Genomic DNA, 14816 nt, shown 5'->3' with positions numbered 1-14816 from the left:
TTGTGTTTCTGTCAAACAGAAGGTGTGTGTGGGGCATTAAACCCAATCTATTAGTAACTAGTAGATGGTCACTGCTGTAGTTGTGTTAGCTCTACAGAATCTCTATTTCATATTTACTCAACCATTTCAATAACTGAAGATACAAAACAAATGTTTTGTTAAAATGTTTATTTCAAGGTCTCACACATTCCATATTCCTATAAAAGATTTCTCATCCCTCTGCTATCGTTGCAACATGCCTAACACCTGCTCAAAGCATGTTATTTTGTCATGTAAAAGACCAAAACCCCCAAGGAAGCCTCTGTAACAAATGTTTCTGTAATCATCTCTGCATTGCAATCGTGCATTAATTCAACTTCACTGTCCTCTCAGTCATAATATCAGAATAAAAAAAGGAATGATATGCAGTCATGATGGGGAGAGGGAAATGAAACCTCAATGGACGGCTGTATGACACGCTGCCAACCAATAACAGCACTTTGCAGTGGAGAGCTAAAACTATCATGGTGTGACTAGTCAATCTACAGCACATGGAAGCCTGGGCCAACAAAGGGTTTCAGAGGACTCATTTCCCCTTTCAACAGACAACCTGTTGCCTACAGGGATAGTTCACCTGAATGTCATGTTTTCAGCTTGCAGGTTGTCGGCGGGCCAGGGAGAGTCTACAACTAGTAGGTTATTATTAATTAGCTAAAACAACCACAGACACACTTTAGCATCGCCATCGATTACCCCCAGGTGTGGTTTTACGCAGAGTTCATTTTGGCACGCAATTTAGTTCAAGCTAAAGGTTATCAATACCAATCTTAGCCGCTGGTAGCTGTAGGAAAGTAACTGAATGCAAACCGTAGTTGCGGTCAATCACCAAAAAAAAAAAAAAAATGTATCAATTAGTGATTTTGATTGAACCAACCGTTTAAAGTGACCCCATGGAGTGCAGTGCAAAGGAGCCCAGGTTTTGTGCCAAGGTCTTAAAAACAGTGGGAGAGTGGATTCATCTCCTCACCTTCCACCTGCTCTCAAGTAAAAGAGGAGGAGAGGAGAAAACAACCATCCACCATATTACCTTCACCGTCCTGACGTGTCAACTCAGAGGAGGCTAACAAAGAGATCATTCTTTAGACTATTGAAACACACCCAGGGTCTCTCTGGCCTCAGCATCACCAATAGTCAGGCCCTCCAGGAATTCACAGTGATTTTTTGTGTAATTTGCTGAGAGAGAAAAAAAAGCTTTATTTTGCTGCTGTAATTCTGCCATTCTGATTGAGGGAAGAGTTTTGTCGTGTGGCTTGGATGAACTATATTATGCGGTAAATGTGAGGTGATTGGTTGAAATGGCAAGCGCTCTTTTTTGTACTGCGGTGATGGGTACATTTTATGAGATAATATTGCGACGATTTGACTGCTTTATTCAGAAATAGTGCGGTGATTGGTCAAATTTGCAAGCCCTCACATAATATGCAGGGAATTGTTGATTTAGCAAAACAATTATTAGAGGAACTGAATAACGACAAAACTATCGCTATGGGCGGAGCGTGGGAGGGGCGGAGTAGCGTCCTCCAGGGGGCGCGTTCAGCAGGACGCAACGTTTCGGGAACGTTCAGATAGAAATATGCTATGTAGAACAAACATGCTTCTCTCTGACATGTAGATTAAGGAATCATGTCGGCTCCAATAGTGGCGTAACTATCTGCAACATTCCAGAACGTTTGACAACTGAACGTGGCCCAGGACTCTCAGCAGCCATTCTGATTGGTCTGGAGATACTCTTGGTGCAGTTTCTCCTGGACCTCGTAGAGTTTCCGCAGCTTCTTGGTCTGTCCCTTACTGAGATCCTTCCCCTCCACATCACGCGTGGGGAAACCCTGTTGGAGGAGCAGAACGGGCCTGTCAAAACACTTGATATTCAATAAAGTCTTGTAGCCACTCAAGATATCAAGGAGGTATACAATTGTTGTATATTTACCGTTTCATCAAAGCCGGAATACTTGTCGGTTTCAGAGCGGAACATATCGCATGGGGAGATTTTCATCTTTGCAAGTTTGGCCAACTGTGATGAAACAACCATGAACAGAGACACATCAATATACCTGCATTATTACTGCTCTCAGATCAGTTAGCAGAGGGGACACATCAATATACCTACATTATTACTGCTCTCAGATCAGTTAGCAGAGGGGACACATCAATATACCTACATTATTACTGCTCTCAGATCAGTTAGCAGAGGGGACACATCAATATACCTACATTATTACTGCTCTCAGATCAGTTAGCAGAGGGGACACATCAATATACCTACATTATTACTGCTCTCAGATCAGTTAGCAGAGGGGACACATCAATATACATACATCTAGACATGAGGCTGATAATATCAGTATTACTGCGCTCAGATCAGTTAGCAGAGGGGACACATCAATATACCTGCATTATTACTGCGCTCAGATCAGTTAGCAGAGGGGACACATCAATATACCTACATTATTACTGCTCTCAGATCAGTTAGCAGAGGGGACACATCAATATACCTACATCTAGACATGAGGCTGGTAACATCAGTATTACTGCGCTCAGATCAGTTAGTGGAGGACTCGGAAGACAAAGGACTCTCCCATTGAGGGAATTCCACCAAAGATGAGTCCTCCTCTATCCATCTCTATGGTCCTACTAACCTCCTGCTCCTGCTTCTTCTTGGCAGCCTCCTCTTTCTTGTTCTTCTTCTCGTCCTCCATCTTCTTTTTCTCATTCCTCTCCCTCAGCAGGGTCTCTTTATCCACCAGCTTCACCACAGTGGGAAGACCTAACAATGACAAGACAACACAGCCAGTCATCACTGTGGCTGCTACTAGTTTTCGCTGATCTATTGAGTGTGTGTGTGTGTGTACATATTGTGGTCAGTGCATTTACCTTCATGGTCTTCTAGACGCACCCCCAGCTCAGGTAAGGTGTCATTACGGACCACGTCACACAGCTGTAGCACCTCTGTCACTGAGAACACAGACAGAGTCAGTCACCACGTCTACAAGCCTCACATTTCTAGCGGCAGACAACTGGGTTAAATTAGTAGTATTTTTGTTGAATAACTTGGGAGGGAGGAAGTATTTACCATTCTGTTCTCTGGCGATTTTGCGAACAGATTCTCTGAAGTCTGACAGCACCTTCAGATAGGGCATCACTGTGGTCTCCATCTGCAAGCAGCCTCAGTTAGCTTGACTAGAAACGTCCACAGAATCACAACGTCTACGAGAACACGGATATAATAACAATATGATTTATTTTAAAATACAAAGTGACTTAGTCATACATACATACATACAGTACATACATACATACATACATATGGGTGATCCCGGGAATCAAACCCTCCATCCTGGCATTGCAAACGACATACACTACCAACTGAGCGACAGAGGACCACTACAAACTGAGGAGAAATGGTGGTGGCCAATCCCAACAGTATATCATGTTGAAAGCACCTGGACTGCCAAGAAGCAGCCTGGTATCTCCAGGGCAATACTTACATCCACATGGTGACCATCTCCTCCCACTGGGAATCCAATAGGCTCGGACCCTTCAATGGCCCCAAAGGTCTACAACACAGACGGGGTTAGAGAATGTCATCAGAACAAAGGATGTGGTCTTCTGATAAGTAAAATGACAGAATAGGTTACTATCATACCGCTTAGCTATAGTGGTGTAAATATCATGTGACCCGGTTTCACTTTCTACATCGCGTCTCATTTTTAATACTGAATGTATTCACGAGATTTATGTGATGGCACCGTTGTTTTGTCGACAGTCGACATCAGCTCTGGTCTTGTGATTGTAATACTGGGGTGTATTCACTAGGAACCAAACGGAACCAAACAAAAGCAAACATAAACGAAACAGGGAGGAACTAAATTTGTCCAATAGAAACTCATTTTGGCGGCAAAACATTTTTTTGCTACGGTGCAAAAACATTCTGCAACAGTGTGCAATGAATGAACACACCCCCTGGTATGCTGCACAAGCTCTCCCTCACCTTGAGCATGTCAGTCAGGTAGAGAGCGATGCTCTTCATCAGCATGCGGTTGGGCTGCAGCTTGGAGCTCTTCCTACTGGCTATGTAGGTGTTGCTCTGGGTCACCAGCGCCCTCATCTCCTCCATGGTGCAGCGCGTGTCCACGTTGTCACACAGCGCCTCGTGGACTGCTGCCTTCCTCTCATAGAAACTGCAGACAGGGACAATGGAGGAGTGGGCGGGGTTTACTCTCATAGAAACTAGACAGACAAGCCCAATGTGAGTGGGGTTTCCTCTCTAGTCTACACAGGGAGCTGCCACCAGGGGGCAGTCATTCACAACAGATGATTACGTGGTACATTGTTTGATTACTCCCTGACACCTGCAACACGGGGTTGTCATAAAACATGACATTACATGGAATGACAAATGACTACTAAGGTCATATCAGCACTCTTTACCAAAATCCTGTTATGAAGCTTGAAACACTGAAAGCTTATTGAAGCCTTCAGATGTTTACATTTGTGTGCCATGCCTCATAAGAGAGGTTTCAAAAAAAGGTCCTTCCAGGCCACAAGCTCCAAGGGACTTTAACAACCCCATAACAAAGGCATTATTACCAAACCTTCAAAACGAAGTCGTATCGATTATTAACACCAGGCTTGTGACGTTTCTCCTCTCACCTCTCGTTGAGCTCCATCTCCGCTGCCTCCCACTTCTCAAACTGTCCGGTGATGTCACAGGGAGCTCGGAGAATGTCTTTGACGTTGAGGAAAAACTCCTGTGAGGAGAGGAAGACTAAATGAAAAACTCCTGTGAGGAGAAGAAGACTAAATGAAAAACTCCTGTGAGGAGAAGAAGACTAAATGAAAAACTTCTGTGAGGAGAAGAAGACTAAATGAAAAACTCCTGTGAGGAGAGGAAGACTAAATGAAAAACTCCTGTGAGGAGAAGAAGACTAAATGAAAAACTCCTGTGAGGAGAGGAAGACTAAATGAAAAACTCCTGTGAGGAGAGGAAGACTAAATGAAAAACTCCTGTGAGGAGAAGAAGACTAAATGAAAAACTCCTGTGAGGAGAGGAAGACTAACTGAAAAACTCCTGTGAGGAGAAGAAGACTAACTGAAAAACTCCTGTGAGGAGAAGAAGACTAACTGAAAAACTCCTGTGAGGAGAGGAAGACTAAATGAAAAATTCCTGTGAGGAGAGGAAGACTAAATGAAACTCCTGTTGAGGAGAGGAAGACTAAATGAAAAACTCCTGTGAGGAGAGGAAGACTAAATGAAAAACTCCTGTGAGGAGAGGAAGACTAAATGAAAAACTCCTGTGAGGAGAAGAAGACTAAATGAAAAACTCCTGTGAGGAGAAGAAGACTAAATGAAAAACTCCTGTGAGGAGAGGAAGACTAAATGAAAGTCTTCCTCTCCTCACAGGAGTTTAACTGAAAAAGAAAGTCCCCTTGTGGTCAGCGGACTCAAACAGGTGCACTTTGAGTCCTCCGAGCCGGAGAGTAGAAGAAGAAAAACTAAAACAATTTCATGAAAATAAACACTGCTACACAAACACGCTAGCTGCTCCTGTAGACTTCCAGTCACTGCACTAACTCTAGTTGGCGATGGCCCTATCAGAGCCGGCGCCAGAATTAATCAGTTGGACAGGCATTTGACTTCCACAACTGACAGAGACGAGCGCCAACAAGCAGCCGAGCGAGCGAAACAGCACCCCTCTGTCTCAGTATGTGTAGCCCATGTATCTGATGCTATCTGGCCAAAAACAGTATGGCATGTCATAATTTTATTTAAATGGGTTTTATAGTAAAGAAATGTAATTTAACTGAAAACATGCATTACCTTTCAATGTGGCATGAACACAACCAGTCATGTTTTCATCTGATTGTTAAACAAATCACTTTAAAAAAGTAGGTCATTGCACACTGTTGTACATTCGTCCCAAATAATTACAGCATCCGAACTTTCCTTCAATTCACAAGTGTCTGAAACTATCTCACCGGAGAAAACATCCCAGCGGGCAAAGCAGCGCCTTATTACATGTAGCCCAGGTATCTGATGCAGTCTGGCCCAAAAAATGATAACATGGGCCACACATACTGACACAGAGGGGCGCTGTTTCGCTCGCTCAGATGCTTGTCAGCGTCCGTCACTCAAATAAATAATCAATATTGAAATATTTTATTTAGACGGGCAAGGAGGTACGGTAGTGTGGGCCAGGCCCCCTAAGACCTGCTCATAACGCAGGCCCTGGGCTCCAGAAACTACCTTCAAACTACACACAGAGACATAAAAGGACTTAGATGCCAAAATGTGGACCTACCCGTTTAAGACTATAGAGGAGCACCTCTGGGCTATATTATCACTTACATTCAGGAATTTCTCATAGTGGACAGCTGACTCCATGGTGTTGGAGGAGTAATCCAGGGTGTCCTTCCAGGAATGCATCAGGAAGGCTAGACGGAGCTGCCGAGCTGAGGGGAACACACAGAACAGCTGTTAGCTTGCACGCAGATGCACGCAGATGCGCACACACACACACACACACACACACACACACACACACACACACACACACACACACACACACACACACACACACACACACACACACACACACACACACACACACACACACACACACACACACACACCTGACACCCACATTGCCATAACATAATGCTATTGTTTTAGTGGCTACTGAGAAGTAGCTTCACCTGTGTTCTTTGCCAGGGCATCCTTGATGGTGATGAAGTTCTTGAGAGATTTGGACATCTTGCAGCCTGCGATGGTCAGGTGACCAGTGTGCAGGAAGTAGCGAACCCAGTGGTCGTTCTCAAAGTAAGCCTGCGTGAACAAGTCTCCTGCTTGTTATTCAACTTGAATACTACGGTTACATTCCAATTCCCTACTGTTCTCCCCGAAGTGTACACTCATTCACTTGCCCTTGTGGACTTTGCTGCTACTATAGGCCAATGCTTTCAAATCCTAGAGGGGGAATGAACAAGTGCACACTTGGGAGTACACAAACGGACCACCGTCCATGTCATAGAAACAGATCACTTGAGAATAAACCCTTACCTCGGACTGAGCCAACTCATTATCGTGATGGGGGAATCGGAGGTCAAACCCTCCTCCGTGGATGTCCATGGACTCTCCCAAGATGGAACCAGCCATAGCAGAACATTCGATATGCCAGCCAGGCCGTCCCTTTCCCCAGGGTGAGTCCCAGGACGGCTCCCCCGGCTTAGAGGCCTTCCACAGGGCAAAGTCATTCTGCGACCTCTTCTCACTGAGCTGGTCTGCTGAGACACTCAGATCTCCTGCAGGACACAGCGGACAACCAATAACTCACATACATTGTAGCAGTTCGTTTAAAAAAAAAAGAGCTTTATAAATGATTAATATTATTACCCTCTCCCTCCTGCAGAGCTTTCATGTCCCCGACCGCTTCAGGTACCAGCTTGCCGTACGCGTGCTTCTGGCTGGTGTCAAACTTGGCTGTGTCAAAATAAACTGAACCGTTGGACTCGTACCTGCCGACGGGAAAATAAAAACAACCCGACAGAGATAGAGGGATGAACAAAGAGTTGTTTTAAAACGAATTAGAGGAGGGGGGCTGAATGATAACAGATACCATCTCTCCCTTACCCGAAGCCATTGTCTAGGATCTTCTTCACAAAGTCCACGATCTCTGGGCAGTACTCGCTGACGCGGGTGAGTACGTCCGGGGGAAGGACCTGGGGGGGGTTGCACACAGAATAGGTGGGGGAATCAGTCATTTTAACAATGATCCCCAGATTGGCACTAGAAAAGTAGTCATTTTAATTGTAAAATATGATTAACAATTAGAAACATTAATGTTACATTACTGCTGAAATACTGTATGGTTTATGTGATAGGGCCCTGTGTTTTTGCATAATCGTGTGACATAAGATTTGATCCTGTGTTTGAACTCTTATCCAGAATGAGAAGAAATGATCTGAGGATGGTGCTGGACCCTCTGACATTAAAAGACAAGAGGACAGTTTGATGAAAACTCTTTCCATAAAAAAAGGTTCAAATTCAGGTCATGTGACATAATAGTTGTGTGTTTCCACCTACATTCAAGATTACTCATCTGATAATGAGCGTTGACACTAGAAAAGGTCATAGTAAAATACAATGAACAATTCATTATAAATATAAATGTTATATGAATGATAAAATATGGGTTGTGTGTGTTTCCACCTACATTCAAGGCGTCCATGTCGTTGTGGTACTCCCCTTCCCAGAACTTTGGAAGAAGAGAGAAGATGGAGTTCTCGGTCACTTGACTGCCAAATTGAGCATCCAACCAATCAGACAGCAGGTCTTTGGCCTTCTCCAGTAACACCTTCAAAAATAACAAAAGAACACATTTGACTTCTGTTGTCTCTGGTTTTCTTTTTCGTAAAGTGAGCAAGGGAGGATGGTGGCACCTTAATTGGGGAGGACGGGCTCGTGGTAATGACTGGAGCAGCATCAGTGGAATGGTATCAAATACATCAAAGACATGGTTTCCATGGTTTCAAGGTGTTTGATGCCATTCCATTTGCGTCGTTCCGGGCTTCTACACCTGCATTGCTTGCTGTTTGGGGTTTTGGGCTGGGTTTCTGTACAGCACTTTGAGGTATCAGCTGATGTAAGAAGTGCTATATAAATACATTTGATTTGATTTATGAGCCGTTCTCCCCTCAGCAGCCTCCACTGGACTGTGTGGAGACAATCAAATGTGACTTGACTAGGTAGCTCAGTCCAAACCTCTGGAAGTGTATTAGACTTGTCAGGAACCGTAGAGATCCATGTTGTACAGCAGAGAGGAGATCTTACCTGAGCCAGGCGTTGTATGTCAGCCTCCCCAGCCTTGCTCTCCACCGCCCCCTGCAGGGGTCCCAGGGCAGCAGCGACGGCAGAGTCCAGCCTCTCCAGCATCTGTTTCTTGTCTGGGTCTGTGGTCTCGGCCAGCTTGGCCTGGAAGGGCTGCAAATGATATGGAGTGAATGGGATGTTAGATGTGGTAATGTGACATCCAGCGCCAAAGCTCACCACTCTCTCTATATATGGGACGGTTCATTCTCACCCCCCATACAGGGGTGAACTTTAGAACCTGAGAGTATGCCCAGGACATGCCACTGTTCCACAGATGACCAATCACGCAGCCACACCTGGAAATAGTGACTGATTCATTTGTCATTAACTTTGTGGACACTATAAAAAAGTTTGATGTCTTACCCCTCTGGCACTAAGGACATCCTGTAGTATCTGGGCAGCCGCTGGCTTCTTCTCCCTGTACTGTTCCAGGAGGTAGTTCTGTCTGGCCCGCCTGATGATCTGACAGACAGACAAATGATCACTAACCATTCAGCCAACGGTTCAGTTTTCACAACATGTTGTTTTGTACCACTGCTGGTTACCTTGTCATCTATGTCAGTAATGTTCATACAGTAGAACACGTCATATTTGAAATAGTTCATCAGAATCCTTCGGAGGATATCAAAAGATATGTAAGATCTGAAAAACAAAAAAGGAATCAAATCATTTGGACACACATCTTAACATTCAAATTGAAATTGATTTAAAGGTTCTACAGCAGGAAATAGTCTTAGTTCTTAGACTATTATTTTCCAGAACAGTTATAAGTCAGGAAAGTATGACCCTTGTTCCATCAAAATGTCATTATCAAAATGTCATCATTAAAGATGCACTATGCAGAAATCACTCCTCCATTTACTGGTTGCTAAAATTCGAATGGTTTGCCTAATTTCAGTTTGTGTGACAAAACAAACAAGTGTAGTGTAGAGACTCATTGTACCATCTAAACCACTGAAATATATTTTCCATCACCACAAACGGTTGTGTTTTCAGCTGTTTGAAGCTGGTGTCCAAAACCGAAAGTAAAAGATGCAAAAACAAAACTTAAGAACGGGCAGCATAGAAATATCACACATAGAAAAATTGTCTAAGAAGCTGTAGATCTGTTCTATGTGAATTTGGTCGGGTCGGTCAGGTACATACTGCACCTTTAAAATCATTTAAATGCCAGTTAGGTGAGCCCTTATTAGGTTTGCCACCTCACCTGCATTTTCATTACATATTTTTGTTTTTTTCTTCTATTTGTGACTACTGGACTAAACCTATTGGACAATACCTATTGGACCATAAACTAAACCTATTGGACTATATCTATTGGACCATAAACTAAACCTATTGGACTATAGACTATACCTACTGGACTAGACTAAACCTATTGGACAATATCTATTGGACCATAAACTAAACCTATTGGACTATAGACTATACCTACTGGACTAGACTAAACCTATTGGACTGTAGACTAAACCTATTGGACTATAGACTATACCTATAGCCAGAAGCCTGAATCTAATGTGACCAGCTAGTACCATTTATGGTTATACCACCGTATTACTGGAAACGGTTTAATTGCGCTTTCGCTTTCACAATGAATGTCACCTTTTAATGTACCCATCCGGTGTATGTGACAATAAAACATTTATTATTATTATTATCCTCAGAACATGAGTCATGACAAGCGCTGGAGTAGCTATGAGTATTCTGTGAAAATAGTAATGACCGTGGTGTACTGAGCATCACGAAGCCAACAGTACAACGGGCAGGACTATTTTCTACTGGACTATAGACTCTACCTATTGGACAATAGACTATACCTATTGGACAATACCTATTGGACTATACCTATTGGACTATGGACTATACCTATTGGACTAAACCTATTGGACTATAGACTAAACCTATTGGACTATACCTATTGGACTAAACCTATTGGACTATAAACTCTACCTATTGGACTAAACCTATTGGACTATAGCCTATACCTATTGGACTAAACCTGTTGGACTAAACCTATTGGACTATAGACTATACCTATTGGACTAAACCTATTGGACTATAGACTATACCTATTGGACTAAACCTATTGGACTATAGACTATACCTATTGGACTATGCCTATTGGACTATACCTATTGGACTATACCTATTGGACTATAAACTATACCTATTGGACTAAACCTATTGGACTATAGACTATACCTATTGGACTATAAACTATACCTATTGGACTAAACCTATTGGACTATACCTATTGGACTATACCTATTGGACTATAAACTATACCTATTGGACTAAACCTATTGGACTAAACCTATTGGACTAAACCTATTGGACTAAACCTATTGGACTATACCTATTGGACTATAGACTAAACCTATTGGACTATAGGCTAAACCTGTTGGACTAAACCTATTGGAGTAAACAGCTCTTTGCGGTGTGGCTGTTACAAACTGCTCGTCTTGTTACTTCCTGAAGTGAACTTTACCTGGCATGTCCCATGTGAGAGGCATCATAGACAGTGGGTCCGCAGCAGTACCACGACACCTTGTTTCCATTCTGGGGAACAAACAACTCCTGCAATAATAACAGTCTGGTATTAATATAGTACATTTACCAGACACTTTTATCCAATAATAACAGTCTGGTATTAATATAGTACATTTACCAGACACTATTATCCAATAATAACAGTCTGGTATTAATATAGTACATTTACCAGACACTATTATCCAATAATAACAGTCTGGTATTAATATAGTACATTTACCAGACACTATTATCCAATAATAACAGTCTGGTATTAATATAGTACATTTACCAGACACTATTATCCAATAATAACAGTCTGGTATTAATATAGTACATTTACCAGACACTATTATCCAATAATAACAGTCTGGTATTAATATAGTACATTTACCAGACACTATTATCCAATAATAACAGTCTGGTATTAATATAGTACATTTACCAGACACTTTTATCCAATAATAACAGTCTGGTATTAATATAGTACATTTACCAGACACTATTATCCAATAATAACAGTCTGGTATTAATATAGTACATTTACCAGACACTTTTATCCAATAATAACAGTCTGGTATTAATATAGTACATTTAGCAGACACTATTATCCAATAATAACAGTCTGGTATTAATATAGTACATTTACCAGACACTTTTATCCAAAGCGACAGTCATGCATGCATACATTCTACATATGGGTGGTCTTTGGAATTGAACCCACTACCCTGGTGTCACAAGTGCCATGTTCTACCAACTGAGCTACAGAGAAGGGATCAAAATGTAAACCTTTATGTGTACATTGACATTCAGTGTCTTTCTTTCCTATTTGATCATAAGGATTCAGCCATCCAAAATGGCTCTCAAACGAGCAAAACAAAAGAAGGCCAACATGTCACCTTGGTGCGTGTGAGGCTGTTGTAGAGTCGCAGCTTTGGCAGGTTGGACCCGGCTGGGGCAGACCAGGGGGGCTGGACCCTCTTTCCTTTTACTAAAAAAAAACAGAGGACACATTTAATTAGAACATTAGTCAAACGTTTCTCTGAAGAGGGCATGCTGTTAAATGGTGTCTCATTGAAGGTCAGGCAAATTATGGAATTGAATTTCCTCAAATCTCTGGATTCCCCAATTAAAAATTTGAAGACATTTTAGTGATTTGAGCAGGCAACTGTCTGAGGGTATGCAAGCCACCACTCTATTCTGATGGCAACCACCCCTGGTCTCCAGAGCACAGGAACACCATGCAGTCTGATGACAACCACCCTGGTCTCCAGAGCACAGGAACACCATGCAGTCTGATGACAACCCCCCCTGGTCTCCAGAGCACAGGAACACCATGCAGTCTGATGACAACCCCCCCCTGGTCTCCAGAGCACAGGAACACCATGCAGTCTGATGACAACCACCCCTGGTCTCCAGAGCACAGGAACACCATGCAGTCTGATGACAACCACCCCTGGTCTCCAGAGCACAGGAACACCATGCAGTCTGTGTGCCTTCATCAAAGCTGCAGGCCTGCTACCAGTAGACTTAGTTTGCTTGTGGGGAGGGGTGGAAAGCAACACAGTAGCTAGCCCTCAAAGTGCATGTCAAAAACAAGACACAAAACCCACACAGGAACACAGGTGTGATGGCAAAAAAAAAAGAAGAAAAAAAAAGAAATTAAAATAAACAATTCAGGGATGGTAAATAGTCCAATGAAACAACCAAACGGTGGTCCTCCTGCCACTAGCCGTTAACACTGTTGACAAATGAATACAGGCCTAAAAAAAAGTTACAGACTTCGATGATTGCGAAATGATAGTCATGCAAATGTTATTATCGGTCCATATTGAACAGGGGCTTGGGCAATATCTGACACTGAGTCCATATTGAACAGGGGCTTGGGCTATATCTGACACTATGAGTCCATATTGAACAGGGGCTTGGGCAATATCTGACACTATGAGTCCATTTTGAACAGGGGCTTGGGCTATATCTGACTCTATGAGTCTATATTGAACAGGGGCTTGGGCTATATCTGACACTATGAGTCTATATTGAACAGGGGCTTGGGCTATATCTGACACTATGAGTCTATATTGAACAGGGGCTTGGGCTATATCTGACACTATGAGTCTATATTGAACAGGGGCTTGGGCTATATCTGACACTATGAGTCCATATTGAACAGGGGCTTGGGCTATATCTGACACTATGAGTCTATATTGAACAGGGGCTTGGGCTATATCTGACACTGTGAGTCCATATTGAACAGGGGCTTGGGCAGAATCTGACACTGAGTCCATATTGAACAGGGGCTTGGGCAATATCTGACACTATGAGTCTATATTGAACAGGGGCTTGGGCTATATCTGACACTATTAGTCTATATTGAACAGGGGCTTGGGCAATATCTGACACTGAGTCCATATTGAACAGGGGCTTGGGCTATATCTGACACTGAGTCTATATTGAACAGGGGCTTGGGCTATATCTGACACTATGAGTCCATATTGAACAGGGGCTTGGGGCTATATCTGACACTATGAGTCCATATTGAACAGGGGCTTGGGCTATATCTGACTCTATGAGTCTATATTGAACAGGGGCTTGGGCTATATCTGACACTATGAGTCTATATTGAACAGGGGCTTGGGCTATTTCTGACACTATGAGTCTATATTGAACAGGGGCTTGGGCTATATCTGACACTATGAGTCTATATTAGAGGTCGACCGATTAATCGGAATGGCCGATTAATTAGGGCCGATTTCAAGTTTTCATAACAATCGGAAATCTGTAATTTTGTAACACACCTTTATTTAACTAGGCAAGTCAGTTAAGAACACATTCTTATTTTCAATGACGGCCTAGGAACGGTGGGTTAACTGCCTTGTTCAGGGGCAGAACGACAGATTTTTACCTTGTCAGCTCAGGGATTCAATCTTGCAACCTTACGGTTAACTAGTCCAACGCTCTAACCACCTGCCTCACGAGGAGCCCGCCTGTTGCGCGAATGCAGTAAGAAGCCAAGGTAAGTTGCTAGCTAGCATTAAACTTATCTTATAAAAAACAATCAATCAATCATAATCACTAGTTATAACTACACATGGTTGATGATATTACTAGTTTATCTAGCGTGTCCTGCGTTGCATATAATCGATGCAGTGCGCATTCGCGAAAAAGGACTGTCGTTGCTCCAACGTGTACCTAACCATAAACATCAATGCCTTTCTTAAAATCAATACAGATGTATATATATTTTTAAACCTGCATATTTAGCTAAAAGAAATCCAGGTCTTGCGTTCATTGCACGCAGAGTCAGGGTATATGCAACAGTTTGGGCCGCCTGGCTCATTGCGAACTAGTTTGCCAGAATTTTACGTAATTATGACATAACA

General features: G+C 42.8%; 1 protein-coding gene across 5 annotated transcripts in view; it reads right to left on the bottom strand.

Annotated features, from left to right (window-relative positions):
* Nucleotides 1-153: 153 nt before the first annotated feature.
* The window catches only part of cars1 (cysteinyl-tRNA synthetase 1), a 28700-nt gene continuing 14037 nt past the window's right edge, over nucleotides 154-14816 (bottom strand). For 2 of the 5 annotated variants that reach the window (XM_038984667.1, XM_038984668.1), the window contains exons 2-20: nucleotides 12333-12424; nucleotides 11393-11481; nucleotides 9450-9546; nucleotides 9268-9366; nucleotides 8866-9015; nucleotides 8249-8389; nucleotides 7666-7754; nucleotides 7429-7550; nucleotides 7096-7337; nucleotides 6732-6861; nucleotides 6385-6488; nucleotides 4690-4787; nucleotides 4028-4217; nucleotides 3525-3593; nucleotides 3110-3191; nucleotides 2911-2991; nucleotides 2676-2803; nucleotides 1967-2050; nucleotides 1737-1865 (exon numbers count right to left, since the gene is read on the bottom strand). In XM_038984667.1, the coding sequence (XP_038840595.1) occupies nucleotides 1737-1865; nucleotides 1967-2050; nucleotides 2676-2803; nucleotides 2911-2991; nucleotides 3110-3191; nucleotides 3525-3593; nucleotides 4028-4217; nucleotides 4690-4787; nucleotides 6385-6488; nucleotides 6732-6861; nucleotides 7096-7337; nucleotides 7429-7550; nucleotides 7666-7754; nucleotides 8249-8389; nucleotides 8866-9015; nucleotides 9268-9366; nucleotides 9450-9546; nucleotides 11393-11481; nucleotides 12333-12424 (2216 nt within the window). Of the gene's footprint in view, nucleotides 1866-1966; nucleotides 2051-2675; nucleotides 2804-2910; nucleotides 2992-3109; nucleotides 3192-3524; nucleotides 3594-4027; nucleotides 4218-4689; nucleotides 4788-6384; nucleotides 6489-6731; nucleotides 6862-7095; nucleotides 7338-7428; nucleotides 7551-7665; nucleotides 7755-8248; nucleotides 8390-8865; nucleotides 9016-9267; nucleotides 9367-9449; nucleotides 9547-11392; nucleotides 11482-12332; nucleotides 12425-14816 lie in introns of all 5 variants that reach the window. The other 3 variants (XM_038984670.1, XM_038984669.1, XM_038984666.1) reach the window with 2 other exon arrangements.

Source organism: Salvelinus namaycush, unplaced genomic scaffold (genome assembly GCF_016432855.1).
Source record: "Salvelinus namaycush isolate Seneca unplaced genomic scaffold, SaNama_1.0 Scaffold257, whole genome shotgun sequence".
Classification (NCBI taxonomy): domain Eukaryota; kingdom Metazoa; phylum Chordata; class Actinopteri; order Salmoniformes; family Salmonidae; genus Salvelinus; species Salvelinus namaycush.
This window is presented reverse-complemented; position numbering and strand designations above follow the sequence as displayed.